Source organism: Merops nubicus, unplaced genomic scaffold (genome assembly GCF_000691845.1).
Source record: "Merops nubicus isolate BGI_N331 unplaced genomic scaffold, ASM69184v1 scaffold7998, whole genome shotgun sequence".
NCBI classification, from domain to species: Eukaryota; Metazoa; Chordata; class Aves; order Coraciiformes; family Meropidae; genus Merops; species Merops nubicus.
In genome coordinates, this window is record NW_008623594.1 from 90,804 (window position 1) to 107,829 (window position 17,026).

The 17,026-nt window shown below is 46.1% G+C and overlaps 1 protein-coding gene across 1 annotated transcript in view; it reads left to right on the plus strand.

Moving 5' to 3' along the window:
* Positions 1-15,990, plus strand: part of BACH2 (BTB and CNC homology 1, basic leucine zipper transcription factor 2) — a 102,941-nt gene extending 86,951 nt beyond the window's left edge. The window contains exons 5-6 of the mRNA XM_008945119.1: positions 9,625-9,831; positions 15,511-15,990. Of these exons, the coding sequence (XP_008943367.1) occupies positions 9,625-9,831; positions 15,511-15,990 (687 nt within the window). The remainder of the gene's footprint in view (positions 1-9,624; positions 9,832-15,510) is intronic.
* The last annotated feature ends 1,036 nt before the right edge of the window (positions 15,991-17,026 follow it).

The window sequence follows — 17,026 nt, forward strand, 5'->3', positions numbered from 1 at the left end:
TCCGCTTGACCTCCGAGGTATTTGGCGCTTACCAGGATTTGGCTATGGCACAATAGCAGACTGCTGAACGATGAGAGCATGTTGATGTGCTTAGGAGTCTGCTAGCAGAGTCCTGTCCTCCTCCCTCCCTCACCCACCTGCACAGCACAGAGCGCTGCTCCTCAGCCTTAATTGGCGGAGGTGGGTCCGGCTCCACTTGTTGTTGCTCCTGGTGAGTTTGAGCAACTTCAGGCTGTGCCTTCGCTGACAGCCATGTTTGGGCAGCCCACTTGAAGAGCCCTGCTGTGTATTGCTGACAGCCCGAGCAGAGGAGACAGGCAGAGCGGAAGGAGGAAGAGGTGTGAAATAACTTGAAGGGTTAGTTGTATAGTTGGCCACCGTCAGCTGTGGGAACGATATTCTGGTCACCTTCCCTCTGTGCGTGTCTCACACGTGCAGGTAACAGGACTTGCCTCTATTAAGTGACAGCTGAGGTGACGTTTCCTGCCTGTGACCCCACTTTGTTTGGTGGTGAGCTTTAGCAGCCATTGCATAAATGGTTTCAAAGAGAAGTTAGCCTTTCATTTCCAGGATTGTCAGGAGAATGGCCGTGGGGTGGTCTGGGGCTGAAGACCAAGCTGTGAATTTCCATGCAGCTCTCCCACAAGAGGGAGGAGAAAGAGGGCCCACTCTAAAACTAGAGGTGGGCCAGCTGGAGATTCGGCAGGGATAACTGGCCAACCGTGAATGAATAAACTGTCTCTGTGAAGTCACTAGTTTGAGGGAACATTGAAATCACAGAGATGTGTTGTGGAGTCCAGAAACTAAAAAAGCACTGGATGTTTTCACAGAGTTTCATTAGGAAATTGCATGACCTGGGGAGCATCTGGGTAGAATCGACTGTCTGGCTCCTGTAGTAATGCTGAAATGCTCCACTGCCAGCTTATGGTTCAGCACGGGGAGCAATGACTGCAAGTTGGGGGTTTCACATGCTCTGAGCACCCCGTTCACAACCAGGTGGGCTTAGTTGTGGGCTAGGGGTGAAAGGAGTGAGTTTTATTTTATCCCTCAATCCTTACTCCAGTTACATCCCAGGCTCTGGAAGATACCTTTCAGACAGATGTGTGTGGTTCCTTTAGTTGGTTTATTACCTCTGAGGCAGGGCTGAAGAGCCTGGGGAGCCTCTGGTGCCCTAACCCCTGTCATGCTGTACCAGTGGTTTTTGTTTGCCCCCATGTTGTGAGCTGGGGACAGTGTGGAAGGAAGAGGAGTCTCCCTGGAAGGCTGGCTGGGATGCTGTGTGTGGGACTTCATTTGGGAAGCCTACGGCAGAGCTGCCCTGATTGGCCATGCCAAGGTTACCCAGTGAAGTCCTGCCTTTAGAGGGGCAGGAGGGAGCAGGACTGAGAGGAATGGTGGATCTTCACCCACACGTGCTGCTTGCTCAGCAAGGGCTAATGCGCAGCATGAGGCAGGGAAGAGGGCGGGAGGTCAGCCTTTTGGGGTTTGCTGATTAATTAACTGTCATAATTGGCTAATTGTGTGGAGATGCTGCAGCAGAAACGAGCCCAGACAAGGCAAATGAGGAGGTTATCGGGGATTGGTGGTGGTTTCCCAAAGAAAGTAAAGTATGGATGAGAGGATGGACATCCATGAGAGGAGGTAGCAGGTGGGCTATGGGAGGCTTTCTTGGTGTGCTGCTGGCAGGCAGATGTGTCTGGCTCTAGGGCAGAGCTGGGAAGGGTTTGCTTCACTCTTGACTTTGCTGCTAGTTTCCTCCTAGGAAGGCTTTCTGTACTGTGCTGAGCAAGTTTTTTCTCTCTGGGACTGCTGATAAGGCTGCTGCTTTGTTTGTTTTTTTCCTTTTTTTTTTTTTTTTTTAGCAAAGCATTTTGATGAGAACTGCTAGGCATTAAAAATGTGGTGAGGAAATTACTGCTCCATGAGGTTGCACTGCACTATCCTGAACATGCCAAGAGTAAACAGATCACACCAGTGCTTCAACACAGATATTGTCTGAAAAACAAAATTGTAGAGGTTGCTACAAATACAAGGACGTTGCAACCTGATTAAACAATGCCGTGTTTACGCAGCGACTTGGGGAGTGTATCCTGCAAGATCCACTGCTGTGGAAACCTCGAGGAAGGATATGTTAAACCAGGCAGTAGAAAATAGCCAGAAGCAGCGGGAAGTTCTTGTCTAAGTCGCTCTACCTGCTTCTAGCAGTTTGCCTGCCATTAAAACAGTGGGAGAGACTCACTGTAGTCTGAAATGGGCTGCAAGCTGCATGGGAATCTTCCTCCATTCCCGAAATTGTCGGTTTGCCCTTGCTGTCCTGACAGCTTCCCAGATGGGTCTCTTGTTCCCTGCCATATCAGATCACCCAGTGTTTGCTGGGCTTCTCTTCAAAAAGCATCTGATAAGATAGCTGGGGGTGACACGCAGGAGGTCACACCTCTGGAGAGCAGTCGTGCAGGCTCTTTGGCTGTGGGTGGGCTTTTGTTTGGGTGGGATAGCCTGATGGGAATAAGCCTGATGAACTCTGACCCTCGGTTATCTCATGGGGCTGCTCGGTTCCCCTGGAATTTGGACCTTCTTGGTCTTGATATGGGTCTGGGAGTGCTGTCAGTGCTGGAATTTAATGTCACAATACATCATTTGCCAGTGTATTATTATGCAAGAAGCAGGTGAAAGGTTTCCTCTCTCTGCTTTTTTTGGCCACTCTGCTTTCCTGCAGATGGATGCAGCTCAGGAGCACGTGACCAAGTGTTTCTTGACAAAAGTGGGGTGCTAGGGCTTGGCATGAGTGCTGTGTGGGTGAAGTTAACCCCACTCTGTGGCCAGCCTCCTTGTCCCATAGCAGGTGAAGGCAGCATCTCAAGTGTCAGAGGAGGTGACGGTCCATGTAATACCACTGGTAAATCCTCTCTGGGATGTCTTTGCCTGTGATTTTCCTTCTGTGAAAGGAGCCACTCGGAACCTCCTGAGATCTCCCTTTCTGAAGACTTCATGATAGACACAGCAAATGTCCCCATGTCACGGAGTTGCAGGAATGGGGCTGTTAAGCTGCTGGGACTTCACAGAAATATTTAACAGTTTATGTTGCTCTTTTCACCCAGCTCCCTAAGGCCTCCACAGGTTGTTAAAAATCAATTATTGGGATATAATACTGGAGAGAAGGCTTATGCTTGGTGCTTGCAGGCAGGTTCTGACAATCCTGTTTAAAATAGCAACAACAAAACAATAAGCCTTGAAATAATGAATTGTTGAGAAGGAAATAGTCTGTCAATCTGTTAACCTACTTAGGAGCAGAAACTTCAGCACTACCTACTTTTCTTGATGTTCTTTGTCTTCAGCAAGCATCTGTGTTTTTTTTTTTCTGCTGGAAAACTTGTAAAAAATATTGTACTACTGAATCAGTTAGAAAGAAATCTCAGCTTAGTCTAATTTGGTGAGTGAGTTTTCTTAGGAAAAGAATAAACAAGGGTAGGAGGAGGTAAGAGGTGGAGTTTTCCAAGAACTATTATTGTCTAGAGAATTGCATTGAATGTGTCATTTGTATTTTGAAAGAATTTACCACCTGGGTGACTCACTTTTCAAAGGAAATTTTCATAAAGGCAAACCTAATGCAATTGGACCATTGAGGATATTATAGGCAAATAACGTTCAGTGAGAGCCCAGACCCCTCCATGTGAAGTGACAGGCAGCCACCCTTTCTCTGTTTGTCTGCTGATGCTTAGCAAAGTACTAGAAGTCAGAGCCCCAGTAAAAGGGCATAAACCAAAATTGCTCTACTAAAAATCTGCTGGAGCTGTGCTGAGTTACCTAAGCTGAGTCTTCTTCACTGCTTAATATTTCTACTTAGTGAAGAGAAAGAGGGACAACCAAGAAAAAGACATGTTACGTTGTTAATTTGGTTTCGTATGTAGTTCTTCCCCAGAATTTGGTGATGGGTCACATCAGTTTTCCCGACCTTGCTAGGTTTACAAATTTGAAAATGGGAAAGTTCCTCTCCATGTTCTTCTCTGGTGGATGTTATCCTGACCAGGATCTTCAGCAACATAGCAGAGCACTGGGAATTGTTTGGCAACATCTGGTTAAACGTAGTCTTGTCAAACATCAGTCTTCCAAGATCAACTTCATGGCAGTTTTGTTTTCTTTTCCTCTCTTCAGTATGAGTGGTATCCATGCTGGTAGCAGAGAGTTACTGAATTACAACACTGAGAGTTTTCTGTTACAAGCTTGAAACTGCAGGAAGGTCCTTTTAAATACTGTATTGTTTCATTGCAGCCTACAATGCTCCTGTTGTGCCATGAGCTGAAGACCTTACTGGAGCTCTCGAAGGACTCTCCAGTTCTTGACTTTTTTATGCAAAAGCAGATTTTTCAGAGCAATACTGCACTTTATCTTCCCTCATTCCACTGCCTGATCTGCCCTTCTTAAATGAACCTTTGCCTTCTGTCGGGGTTTCTGTATTATCTCTGGTCTCAGAAAAGCTTGTTAATGGGCAGGAGTGTTGTACTCTTGTGCCCTTTGAAGGGAGGGAGGCAGGGTACACTGCGAGCAGTGAACGGGAAAAGGTCAGCCCAACATTTTAAGCACCAGCAGTGTGTGAGCTGATTGCAAGTCCAGCTCATGGGCTAAAGGATGAGAACTCTATCCAAATCTCCTCACCACTGGGTTAAAACCCTCAACCATGAGACTAGCCCCTTCCCCATGTTCTCTGAGGCAGGTGGCAAACCAAAAGGTTACCCAGGCTGCCTCCTCTAAGCACGTAGCAGTGCTTAGACCCTCTCTGGCAGCAGTTGGTCACCCAAACACGTCTCATGGCCCTCAGGAGGTGAGGCTGGAGTTAACCTCAGGCAACCACATGACCACTGTTGTGTTGTGGCAGATGGAGCAAGCCGTTTGCAGTGGGACCTGATGATCAAGGCCATTTCAGACCTGGTTTGTTGACACAATGACAGCTATTCACTGTTCGGGCTCACTTCTTTTGCAGACCTCTGCCATCTTGGTGTTGTTGACACTACATCTGAAAAGGAGAGATTCTTTGAGGGCTTTACCTATGCCAGTAGACAGTGGGGTGAGGAAATGAGTGAGAATACATCCTGCCTGTCCTGTGTCTTACACTTAAGTGTGGCCCGTTGGCTTTGTGCTTCTTAAGATAGCCTCTGTCCAGGTGAAATCAGGTAGGTTCCTATTCTGTGGGACCAAAAGTGGTGTCTGAAATAGTGTTTAGACAAGTGAGAGACGGACACACCTCAGTTTGTATCCAGGGATGAATTTCTTCCTGAGCATTCATGCTAAGCAAGATACTAGGAAAAACAACATTACTGTATTGGACTCTTTTATGTAAAGTAAATTACACCTTTCTACATCAAAAAAAGCCCATTGATATGATTAAGCCCCTGTGCTAAATTGCTTGGGTGGGTCCTGAGAACTTTCCAAGGGCTTTAAATTTAAAGGCATTAAGGCAATAGTTTTATTTCTTACAACTCTGGAGCAACTGACCAAGATTTGGAAGGATTTGTAAAGGTCAGCATGGTACCTTGAGCTCCACCCTCCTTTGACTAATACATAATGATTCCTTTTTCTTATGGTTAATGTATGAATCCTGTTAGTACTGTGATGTTATGCCAGACTTGGGAAGTTTGTTGTCTTTACTAGCCCTTGGCAGATCAAGGAATCATGGAATCATAGAATGCTTTGGGTTGGAAGGGACCTCAAAAGATCGTCTAGCCCAACCACCCTGCCATGGGCAGGGATGTTTTTCCAGTGGATCAGGTTACTCAAAGACCTGTCCAGGCTGACCTTCAGCACTTCAGGGATAAGGCATCTACAGCTTCTCTGGGCAACTTGTTCTGGTGTTTCAATGCCCTCGTTGTAAAAAGATTCTTCTTATATCTAGTCTGAATCTACCGTCTTTTAGTTTAAAACCATGGCTCCTTGTTCTTTTGCAACACTGCTAAAAAGACTGTCCCCATCTTTCTTACAGGCCCCCTTTAAGTATTGAAAGGCTGCAATAATGACTCCTAAGGAAGGTGATGTTGAAATCTAGATAGAAAGAAAGAGTGAAAAAGCTGGTGTTACTTGTGAGATAAGAAATTCCCAACATTTAACATTTATATTTTAACGTGAGTAAATACAAAACCTTGGTCCTTTCCTTTATTCCAAAGAGAAAGAAAGGAGGGAGAGCAGCAGCAGCAGCAACTAGTACAACATGTGAGGAGCAGAGCAGTAACTGGCATAGATCTAAGCTGGCACTAGCTAGTGAAGCTCAAAGGAGTGAGTTGGCTTTATGTGGGCCTTCCGTGTGCCGGGTCAGTGGCTGCCCTGTCTGCCTTCACTGGCTGCCCTTGCGTGGCCACTCAAAGCGATGACATTCACACTGGCGTGTAGCTGTGCTGCTCAGGGACACAGTTTAGTGCTGGGCTTACTAGTGTTAGGCTAGTGTTTAGACCTGATGACCTTAAAGGTCTTTTCCAACCAAAATCATTCCATGATTCCATGATTCTATGATCCTAATGGTAATACAAGGGATAAAAATTCCATAAAATCATAAACAAGTTCTCTTTTTCTCCAGGGTGGGTTGGCCATCCTCTCAGGGGTGCATCAGCCAGAGCCGGGGGCAACAGAGGCTGCAGTGGTGACAGAAAGTGTTGGTTGGTTTTTCTGTTGTGTGGTGTAAAAATGCAGGGACAGAGTAATTGTGCTGGTAGGGAGGATTTTAATACTCTGTGAGGTTAGCTCTGGCTGGAATAGCTCCTAGAAGGAGTAGGGATCCCGCTTACATTTCTCATCTGAAATAGTCCAAACCAAACCGTACGCAGTCATTTCCTGTGTCAGATTCGCAGTTGTTACACAGAAAAGTTTACAAGAAAACATAGTTGATTTTTTTCTCTTATGTATCTTAGAAGAGACTGACTGTCCTTTTTCAGACACCTCAGGCAATGTTTCTCTCACTCACCTTAGATGCTATAAGATGCAGCATCTTTTGTAAGTCTCCTCTCTGTCCTCGATGCCACCAGCAGGGACATGGACAGTAGCTGATCCCAACTCATCATTTCAGACGGCTCTAAGTGGGTCAGGTGAGTCCCACCCATGGCACAGTCGCTGGCTTTTGCAAATTAACTCACCTACCCCTCTGTCACGACAAATCCTGACTGGAAGTCCTGCCCCGTGGGGATGCAGAGCATGGCCAGCCTCTCACGGCAGCAGCGCCCTGGCGCAGTTACTCGCTGCGCCCGTGCCAGAGGCTTGGTGGGTTTTTTATTCACTTGACAGCTAATTGCGGAGAGGGAGACAGGCAATAAAAATGCTGCGAATGAATGGTGAAGGAAATGAGTCTGACTCACTTCCACTCTCCCTTTCACGTTTTTAATCCTGCGCAGCGCGGCTGCTGACAGGAGTGGGATTATGCTGGGTTTACCGATAGCAGTCTCTGGGCTGCTGTGTAGATGGCTTTATTTTCAAGCCATTATTTTTTTCTTATGAATCTGTTTCTATTTATTTTTCCATTTCCCTTCAGCAACTTTTATCTCACAGGTTTAAGTTGCTTCCCTTTCATTCCTATTCCAGCTCCAAGCACATCTCTTCCTTGCAAGTAAATATATTTTGAAAGGGAGAGGGAGAAATAAAGTTAACATTGCTTTCCGCTTTGCGCTTAAGAAAATAAGGAAATGGGAACGTGAAAAGACTGTTTTTGTGGTGAAACTGTGGTGCCTTTCAGAGGAAGGCACAGGCTGTTTTCATTTTCAGACCTTGGTTGAAGCTTGAGAGAAAAACAGGTGACACTGAGTTTATGTTGACCGTCCAAAGGCTAGGGAGGGGAAATCAAACAGGTTTCATGTCATAGTTAGCAGTCTGTAAATAAGGTAGTTCACCTCACTGTGCCTAAGGTCAGCCTTTGTGTGTACAAGCAAGAATCTGGGGAGGGTGGGAGCAGTGTTTGGTGTTTCTTGCTGCTTTAAATGGATCTGTCAAGTAGTGTGTCACAAAGCAGTGCCTGGACAGGTGGGGCAGAGAGACAATATTCAGGGTATGAAATCGTCTGAAAAGATGCAGTAGGTGTTTGCACTGAATTTTCAAGTGGCCCAGGCTTGGAGATGTACAGAACAATGACAGAAGAGCACGAGAAAAAGCAAGCTCATAAACAAGGCAAGGAGCTGGTTATCAGCAAGTCCAGGTACCTGGTGAGGGTCTGTGACTGTCAGTGCCAGAGGCCACCACTGTGTGCAGACTGTTCTGCATAAACAAACTCATCTCTCCAATGAACATAACTTATCTGTGGTGTTATTTTATCTCCAGATAATAAAAGTGCACCATTTGAAGATGCTAACCATGTTTTAAATACCCAAGGAACGTTTTCAGCCCATATCTTTTGCTTTGCTGGAGGAAGTTGCTCTTCTCTGGTAACCTCTATGCAGAACAGTCTTGTTGGAGAGGTTGTATTAGACCAAATATGGACAGAAACATAAATATTTACTGCCATCTTTTGGGCAGTGTGGGTACGACTCGAAAAAAGGAGTCAATTGAGTCACTCAGTTGTCATCTCCATCAGCTTTGTCAACTGATTCTTATTTGACCACCAAAAAGCAGCAGCTCGGTGAGGAACAGTATTTTTTTTATTGTTGTGTTATCAGTCTCAAGCTACAAGTGAAGCGAGTTTTGTAGGGAGAGATGCTCACTTTGATTTGAGCAAGCTGATAGATTTGAGGGAAAAGAGCTAACAGAAGTCTTTGAGCACATCTACCATTCTCCAGCTTTTGAGACAGTGTGTTTTCATGGCTCCAAGCTGTCAGGAGCTTTGTGGTTTGCTTTGCTTTAGCGCAGCATCGGTAGCAGTTGGAGAGATGGTTGGAATTCCTCAACTCTGAACCTGGACCTGCTGTCCCATGGTCTACAGTCAAAACAGGATGGCAGTTCGTGGCCCAAAGGAATGTTTTGCTGCACGTAACTGAGGTTTTAGACTGTTTGGGTTTTCTTTTCAAGAAATTCAGCTTGGGTGCTCTTCAGTCTACAAAAATATCACGTCAGCAGATATTGGCTTATTTCAAAATGCATATATTTTAGCAGGGTAGGAGATACAGCATCACGCTCCTCTGACCCTTTCTGCTTGTATAGTCTAGTGCTCAGTTGAAATGCTGATTAGGTGACCTTTCCTAATTGCAGTATGGTATTTTTCATCCGCTTGAGGTGTCAGGTTGCATTTTTAACCTTGCACCTAATCAGATTTTCAGTCCTGCAGGCTGTGCAGACAGGTTTCCTGGTGCAGCAATAGCCTGTTTCTTGAAACGAGTTTGAAACTAATAGCAGTGAGGTACTTCACTGTTTTCAAAAGGCCACGTCTCTTCATGGGCAGAGCCTTCTTTTTATGCAAAGAGATCTGTTATTAGAGCTGTTTAGAAAGATGAAATTTTTACCTGGGATACAACTATATTGGTGATTTCAGTACAATTATAAGCTAATCCAGCTGGAGCTCCACAATGTGCCACGAGGGAGTGTGAAAAACTTGCTCTGTGTACAACGTGGTGTTTTTTATTCAGGGGGCAGCAGCACAGGTAATCGTCCTTCTGCTGGCTGTTGCTTGACTTGTATTCAGCAAGCAACATATGACTCTCTGCTCTTGTCTTGTGTTTGTTTTAGGTGAAACTTCCTTTTCCTGTTGATCAAATCACAGATCTTCCAAGGAATGATTTCCAGATGATGATAAAGATGCACAAGCTCACCTCAGAGCAGCTGGAGTTCATCCACGACGTGCGCCGGCGCAGCAAGAACCGCATCGCAGCCCAGCGCTGCCGCAAGAGGAAGCTGGACTGCATCCAGAACCTGGAGTGTGAGATCCGCAAGCTGGTGAGTCCCCGCCCGCCCTCACCAGGCAGCTTGCCGCTGAAGTGCTGGGGCGTAAACCCCCAGCCCTGAAGGAGGGTTGGCATGTGGGTGCTGTTTGCAGTGAGTGAGTGCATTAGTATATTCCTTCCTCCAGTGGCCTGGCACCTTGGGTTGTTTGTGTATGATTTGGGAGTGGAGGGAGGAGTTCAGTTGCTGGTTTTCCCATTAATGATACTGGCCTTCCTAGTCGGGCCAGCGGTCAGCAGAAGAGCAGCACACCAACAGCAATCTCTGTCTTGTGTTCAGTGGGTTCACTTGGTTTGTACATAAGCAGGGGTGGCCACTAGTATACTAGAGAATTTAATATACAAGAATGTATTAGTATGTGTGTGTGTATATGATATATATGATAAACACAGAACTCCAATGGAATGAGGCCTAGGTATCTCTTTATTTTGATATCTCGGGAGCAGATTGTTGGGTGAGCTGGAAGAGGAGGGAGGCCTGTATCACTGCTCCCTTCTTGCAGTTTAACTTAGCCCCAGTACCTACGGTGCATCCACAAAGGTGTTTCCTTCTCCTCCCAGCACTATTTCCATGCTGAACTACTGTAGCAATCTATTGGTCAGGGATTTCTGGAGTGCTCAAAAGAGGTAGGTGTGAAGAGACCTTCAGAGGCTGTTTGGACCAAACAGTCATGTGGCAGGGCCAGTTTCATCTGTACATAGAGATTTTCTGTCTATGGTGTGCTAGAAGGCAGCTCAGCATTTTCAGGGTGTTTCAGCTCACTGTGCTTGTTCTTCATCCACTGAGCAAATGGCAGAAATGGCAAGGGAAGTGAAAAGCCAGGAATGTGAAAATCCAGGCAAGTGGGCATACCTCAGTGTAGGTCAGCAAGATGGCAAGGTTGTGTTCCACCTTCCTCCTACGGTCTCCTTTACTCTCAATGCTCCTGACGTGCTGTGGACTGAAACCCTCCCCATGACTGAAGGACCATCTAACACAAAAGTCCTGTTCCCACTCCACAATGCACTGGCCTTCACATCCCATGCACCAGGTTCAGGTGGCAGCTCTTGATTTGCCGCAACCCTCCTTGATGTGAGTCTCTTGACAGTCACCTGCTTCAGAGAGGAGAGCAAAGTACGCCCTGCTCAGCGGCCAGAGCACATCTTGGGATGGGTCACTGGTGTGACAAGGTGTCAGTGTACAGTGCTACCACACTTTAAGGGAGTGAGGTGACTGGAGTGAAGCTAAATGGCTGCTCAGGAAATTCCTCTCTCAGTCATGGTATGGACACTTCAGGTGTGGTTTGGGTGGCTAACCACAGCTGTCTACAATATAGATACCTGTGCTGGAGCTAGTTGTCTTTGTTTCCTTTATAGTCAGTGAAGAGAAGTCGATACCTCTTGCGTCTTATTTGTCTCATCCTGACACCTGATGAGAAAGTGACATACAGCCCAGAAGTGCCTGTTCCTCTCCATAACTAAACTACTGTCACTCCTTTGTGGCAGTGCCCATATGGTCTGAGGGCCCTACTCCTCTTCCCCTGTCATCCCTTGCCCATTGAGAAAGCAAGCCATGGAGGAAGACACATCTACAGGCTGTCACTCAGCAGGAGAAATGCAACGTGAGAACTTCAAAATGGGTTAACACCTCCTCTCCTCATCTAAAAATCTTGAAAACTTTCTGGGATATCAAAAAAAATGGAATAGTCCCAGTTCAGCTGTTAGGAGAAGGGTGAGTAAGCAGCATGCAGGACTGGACAGTTTAATTGCATTACACAGCATAGATTTAGGAGGCCATCGTTAAACCCAGCCTTTGAACATCCACAGATTTGGCTGATAGATAATTCATTCACATAGGTAAAACAAAAGGATCTGAAGTTGGTTTCCTTACTGAGATCTCTGTGTACCCAGCTTCCACTGAAATTAAAGGTTGTCTGGAGTCTTTGATTTAAGTGCCTGTGTGCACATTTAAAGCATGATCAACTCTCAGTTGAACTTGGTGGGTCTGGTGAGCAAAGAACTTCTTGTTCTTGTCAAAACAGGTTGTGTGTCGCAAGTGGCCCTTGGCGTAGACTTCATTGTGCTTCGTTCTCTGCACAGGCTGTAGCAAACGTGGTGTGAAGGAGGCAGGGATATGCTGGAAGAGGCTGAGTTGCCATCACCTCACAAATGGCAGGAGCCGCGTGACTTTGGGTTCCTCGTGTACTGCCTGTGCCTGTCTGCTTCCCGTCTGTAACAGGGAGGGGACGCTGACCTCACAAGCTGGTTGGAAGGCTTAAATCATCAAGGCTTGTGAAACCTTCTGATGCTGTGCTGCTGAAGCCCCAGGGGAAAAAAAAAAAAAAGAAACCAAAATCAAAACATTGTTCAGAGTAGTGCTCCACCGAAGCAAAGCAAACATGACATTAAAGATAAACAGAGTAGTGAGCAAGTGCTTCCTGCACCCAGCGTAATCCACAGTGTGCGTGGGCTGAGTCAGAGGTCCTGCAGGGTGAAAGGGCGGCTTCTCATCTAGGTTGTTAGGAGAAGCAGGTCCAGTCTGGGCTGCACATGCCTGTCCCTCTACACTAAGCTGATGATGGGGAGGAGTATGTGTTGTCCAGAGGAGAGCATCAGGGACAGCACTGTTAAGAGCTGGACTAGGAGCAAGGCAGGGGGTTCAGCATGATACCTGAAGTGTAGCCTTCATTTGCAGATGGAGTTCAACAGCTCTATGCAGTCCTGTGACATTACCATAATTGTCTAACATAATCAACTGCATATAGGCAAAATTATTTTTGTAAGTCCTCTTCTCTCCCCAATGCACATGCATCTCGGGGAAATGAATGAAAGGTGTATGAGTGACCTTGTGGGCCTGATCTCTTGCTGACTTTCAGAATCAAAAGCTCTTTGAGGTGCAGAATTCTTCTTCAATGTTGAAGTTTCTGTTTAGCAAGCTGGACTTGAATATGCAGTGGTATGTGGTGAAGGAGCCAATTAGGGAAGGTGTCCTGCTGGACCTGTTGTTTGTGAACAGAGAAGGAATTGCGGGTGGTTGGAATTGAAACTGGTGGTTGGAGGCTGTCTTGGGCACAGTGATCACAAACTGACAGAGTTTTTGATTCTCAGAGAAGTAAGGAGAGGGTCAGCAGAACTGCAGCCTTGGACTTCCAGAGGTCAGACTTTGGCCTGTTTAGCAGCTTGAATAACAGATTCCCTTGGGAGGCAGTTCTGAAGGGCAAAGGAGTCCCAAGAAGGCTGGACATTCTTCAAGAGGGAAACCTTTGAGGCACAGGAACAAGCTGTCCCCATGAGCTGAGAGATGAGCCAGTGGAGAAGATCAGCCTGGCTGAACAGAGAGCTTTGGCTGGAACTTGAGGGAAAAAAGGAAAGTTTATGACCTCTGGAAGAAGGGACAGGAAAATCAGGAGGACTACAAGGATGTCGTGAGGTTGATGCAGGGAGAAAATTAGAAAGGCCAAGGCCCAATTAGAACTTCATATGCCTACTGCCATAAAAGACAATAAAAAATATTTCTATACATTAGGAACAAAAGGAGAATCCCCATCCTTTAATGGATGCAGGGGGAAACAGTGACCAAGGATGAGGACACTGCTGAGGTACTGAATGCCTTCTTTGCCTCCGTCTTTAACAGCAAGACCAGTTGTTCTCTGAGTGCCTAGCCCCCTGAGCTGGAAGACAGGGACAAGGAGCAGAATGCAGCCCCCATGATGCAAGGGGAAGTGGTCAGTGGTACATATAAACACATGCTGTCCAAAGACGTCTTACAAAAGTAAGAACCTGTCTGCTTCAGAATCTTACTTTTAAGAGGACCAGCAGTGAAACTCCAGCTGACTTCACACAATATGTGATTGCTGTAAATCTGTTTCTCATCTTCTGTCCACTTTGTGACCAGTAATTTCCAGTCTCCTGAGTTGTGTAATGGTATTAGGGTTTAAGGGTTTTTCGCTCAGCTGGGTCTTTTTTATGAAAGACCCTTTTCCCCCTCGGCACACACTTCCTGTAAGTCGCCCATCTTCTTGACACAGATGGTTTCGCAGCAGACAGGGAGTGAAATGGTTGCATCCTCTTGAGTTTGATAGGTAATTTTTTTTTTGCCTGCTTTCCCTCACTCATCTATCTACCCACTCACATTCCCTTTTTTCCCTGCAAACTCCCGGCATATTCTCTTCCATAATTCATTACTTCAAGATGTACTTGAGCATCTGTTTATTTTTTTATTATTTTTATGCTTACTTGATAGATTTATCAATATTTTAGCAGTTGGTTCTTTTCATGTGCACTGCTCTCTTCCTCATTCACACAGCTGTACACTTCAGTGCAAGCTTCAGACCCAGGGCAATACTGTCAGCTGCCAACCACCACCCGTAGTTGGATTATCTGCGTTGCAGAGTTTTCACACCTCAGATGTAGAGGCAGTTAGGGTTTAGCAGTGCTACTAGGTGAGGTGCATGGCTGTGCTGCTTTTGGGGCCAGCTCAGCTCTGGAAACAGCTCTGTCACAATACAAAATCTTATCTACTCCCTCAAGCTGAATGCCCATCTTCCTGACACAGGAGGTGATACAGCAGGACCATCCCAATAACTGTGCACTGAGTCAACACCAGTTTTTAGCGATGTAACCCCAGGCTGGGTCTGGCTCTATGCCTCCCCTCCCAAATCTGACTCCTGAGCATGGGGAGGGCAGCTCCCCATGCCCTCAGGGGCCTTGGCAGACACAGGAGGTCTAAGCTGGTGATGACTCCCACCACAGCACGTCACACAACACTGTGTGCTGGTGGCCTTACCGGTGCTATGTTGGGTGCAGAACAACCTGAGCTCCTTTGCCCAGTTCCTGAATCCTGCACGAAAAAATAAGTCTCACCAGACACTTTCACTCTTTCTTGTTATCAGTAGCTGGGCCCCTCTTGGAGCTGCTGGCGACACAGCAAAACTCTGAAAACACTAGGGCTAGATGTTGGTAGGGAAGGACATTTGGGAGCACAGGAGATGGGGACTGAGCAGAAGAAAGGGGAAATGACATTGAGCTGAGTGTTAAGGAGCCCACCAACCTTCAGGGTTTTCACATACCTCTCCATAAAAATGTCTCGATTATGTCACACCCAAACCATTCAACGCCAGGACATGAGAAAATGAGCCACGGTGCAGCCATGGTGCAGGCCTCTCCTGAATAACACACCTCTCAGTGGTAACTGGGGCTCAGCTGGCACACGGGCCAAAGTGGGTCACCCAGCATGACAGACCGACCCAGCAGTTAGAGGGTGAGCTGAATTGCTGCAATGTATCCTCACTTCAGGGACTAAACCCTGTTTTCTTGTTGTTTATAAGAGTAATGGCTTTTTTCCATCAGTATGTTTCTTTCAGTGTGTTTTTGCATCATCTGTTGTGGGGAGGGGCTGTACCTCCACATCCATCAAGCAGCCTTAGTCTAAAAAGGGAACTGACTGTCTCATGGGAACAACTTTTGGCTCCATCCTCTTCCAACTCAGGTGTTCTTCTCCAGATGTTTCTTAAACTGCAGTCCACGCAGACCTCACGGTGGTCAAATGCCTGATGTTTTTGTGGCTTTTCTTTTGGCCATCTAAAAATAACTGTGACGTGTTGGTGTTCATCGTGGGTATCGCTGCGTACGTGCCCAGCGTGTGCGGCCAGTCGATGGCCCTTCCTCAACCTAAGATGCCTTCTTTCCTTTCCAGGTGTGTGAGAAAGAGAAGTTGCTCTCAGAAAGGAACCAGCTGAAAGCGAGCATGGGGGAATTGTTAGACAACTTCTCGTGTCTTTCCCAAGAGGTGTGTAGAGACATGCAGAGCCCGGAACAGATCCAAGCTCTCCACCGATACTGCCCTGTCCTCAGGCCCATGGATCTACAGGTGGCCACCGCAGTCAGCCCTTCCCCAGCTGGGGTGGAGCAGGGCCTGGGGACCCCCCAGTGTGTGGGGGAGAGCATGCAGTGCTGCTCGGAGCAGGGCGCCGTGCCGCTGGGGGTGCCCTGGCTGCCCAACAACGTCTCGGAAAATTGCTCGGCCGGCAGGGGGCTGGACGGAGCCGATGCAGGTACTTACCCCGAGAGGGAGCTTCCACCAGAGCAGAGCAGCCAAACGGTCACGGTAGACTTCTGTCAGGAAATGACTGATAAATGTACAACAGATGAACAACCTAGGAAAGATTACACCTAGTGACTCGTAACCTTAACATTACACCTGGTCAGGTGTTCTTCAGTCAGCCAGTGGCAGTGTTCATTTGTTGTCTAGAAGAACGTATTTGGTGCACACTACAGTGGTCTTAGCAGCAATACTGTTTTTAAGTATTCCCTCCTCTCTACAAGCAGGAGTTCTCTTCACAATGGTGCTATCCCTTGCTCAGGCAGGGAACGAAGCAGTGGCAACACTGTCTGTTTTTCTATGTTGATTTCAATCTTAACAGGGATGGACATAACACCTCTGAGGACCCAACCGCAGCTTTTTTCTCAGTGGCCCATGTCACAAAACCCTAACTCAGGAATTTCCTCTGAATGTTCAATTTTTCATTGAAGACAGCTTCTTTACACATCAAAGTTTTATAGCTAAACTGTACATATTATATATAATATATATAAAATATATATATCCATATGCAAAAGTCCCTGCATGCCTCAATTTTTCTCATCCTACAAACTGGAAGCTTTCATTTCTATTGTATGAACAAGTTCCAACATTCCTTTTTGTCTTTGATGCTAGAACTAGTTTGGTAACTTGTTACACTATAATTTTTTTTTTCCTCGGTTCACAGTTCAGCAATATCATTCGATTTGTACTTATTTATAAAATTTTAATGTTGGAAACTTATTTGAGATTTTATTATAGACAATTTTTTTTTTTGGCACAGCCATTTCGTGCCGCTTGAGCAATGTGGAGTTATTTTATTTTCTTGCAGATACTGTACAGTAACGGTCAACTTTGCCACTTGCACTGAGTTTCTGGTCAAACCTCTTTTCATAAATGAAGTTGTGACTTCAGTATAACTTGAGTATATGGTTTTCTTTGCTTTATGGCTTAAAGAAAATAGAAAAGTTTTAGCTAATAGACAAACACTCAGGAGCTCATTACATAGTAAAAACGGTCTTGCCAAATACTGAATTCACTATACAATTTGTAAAGAGAATCTGCTTGAATTATTTTTATATTCAGACTTCTTTCTGTTTCACAAACCAAGTTTAAGTGCTGTTAATGATAC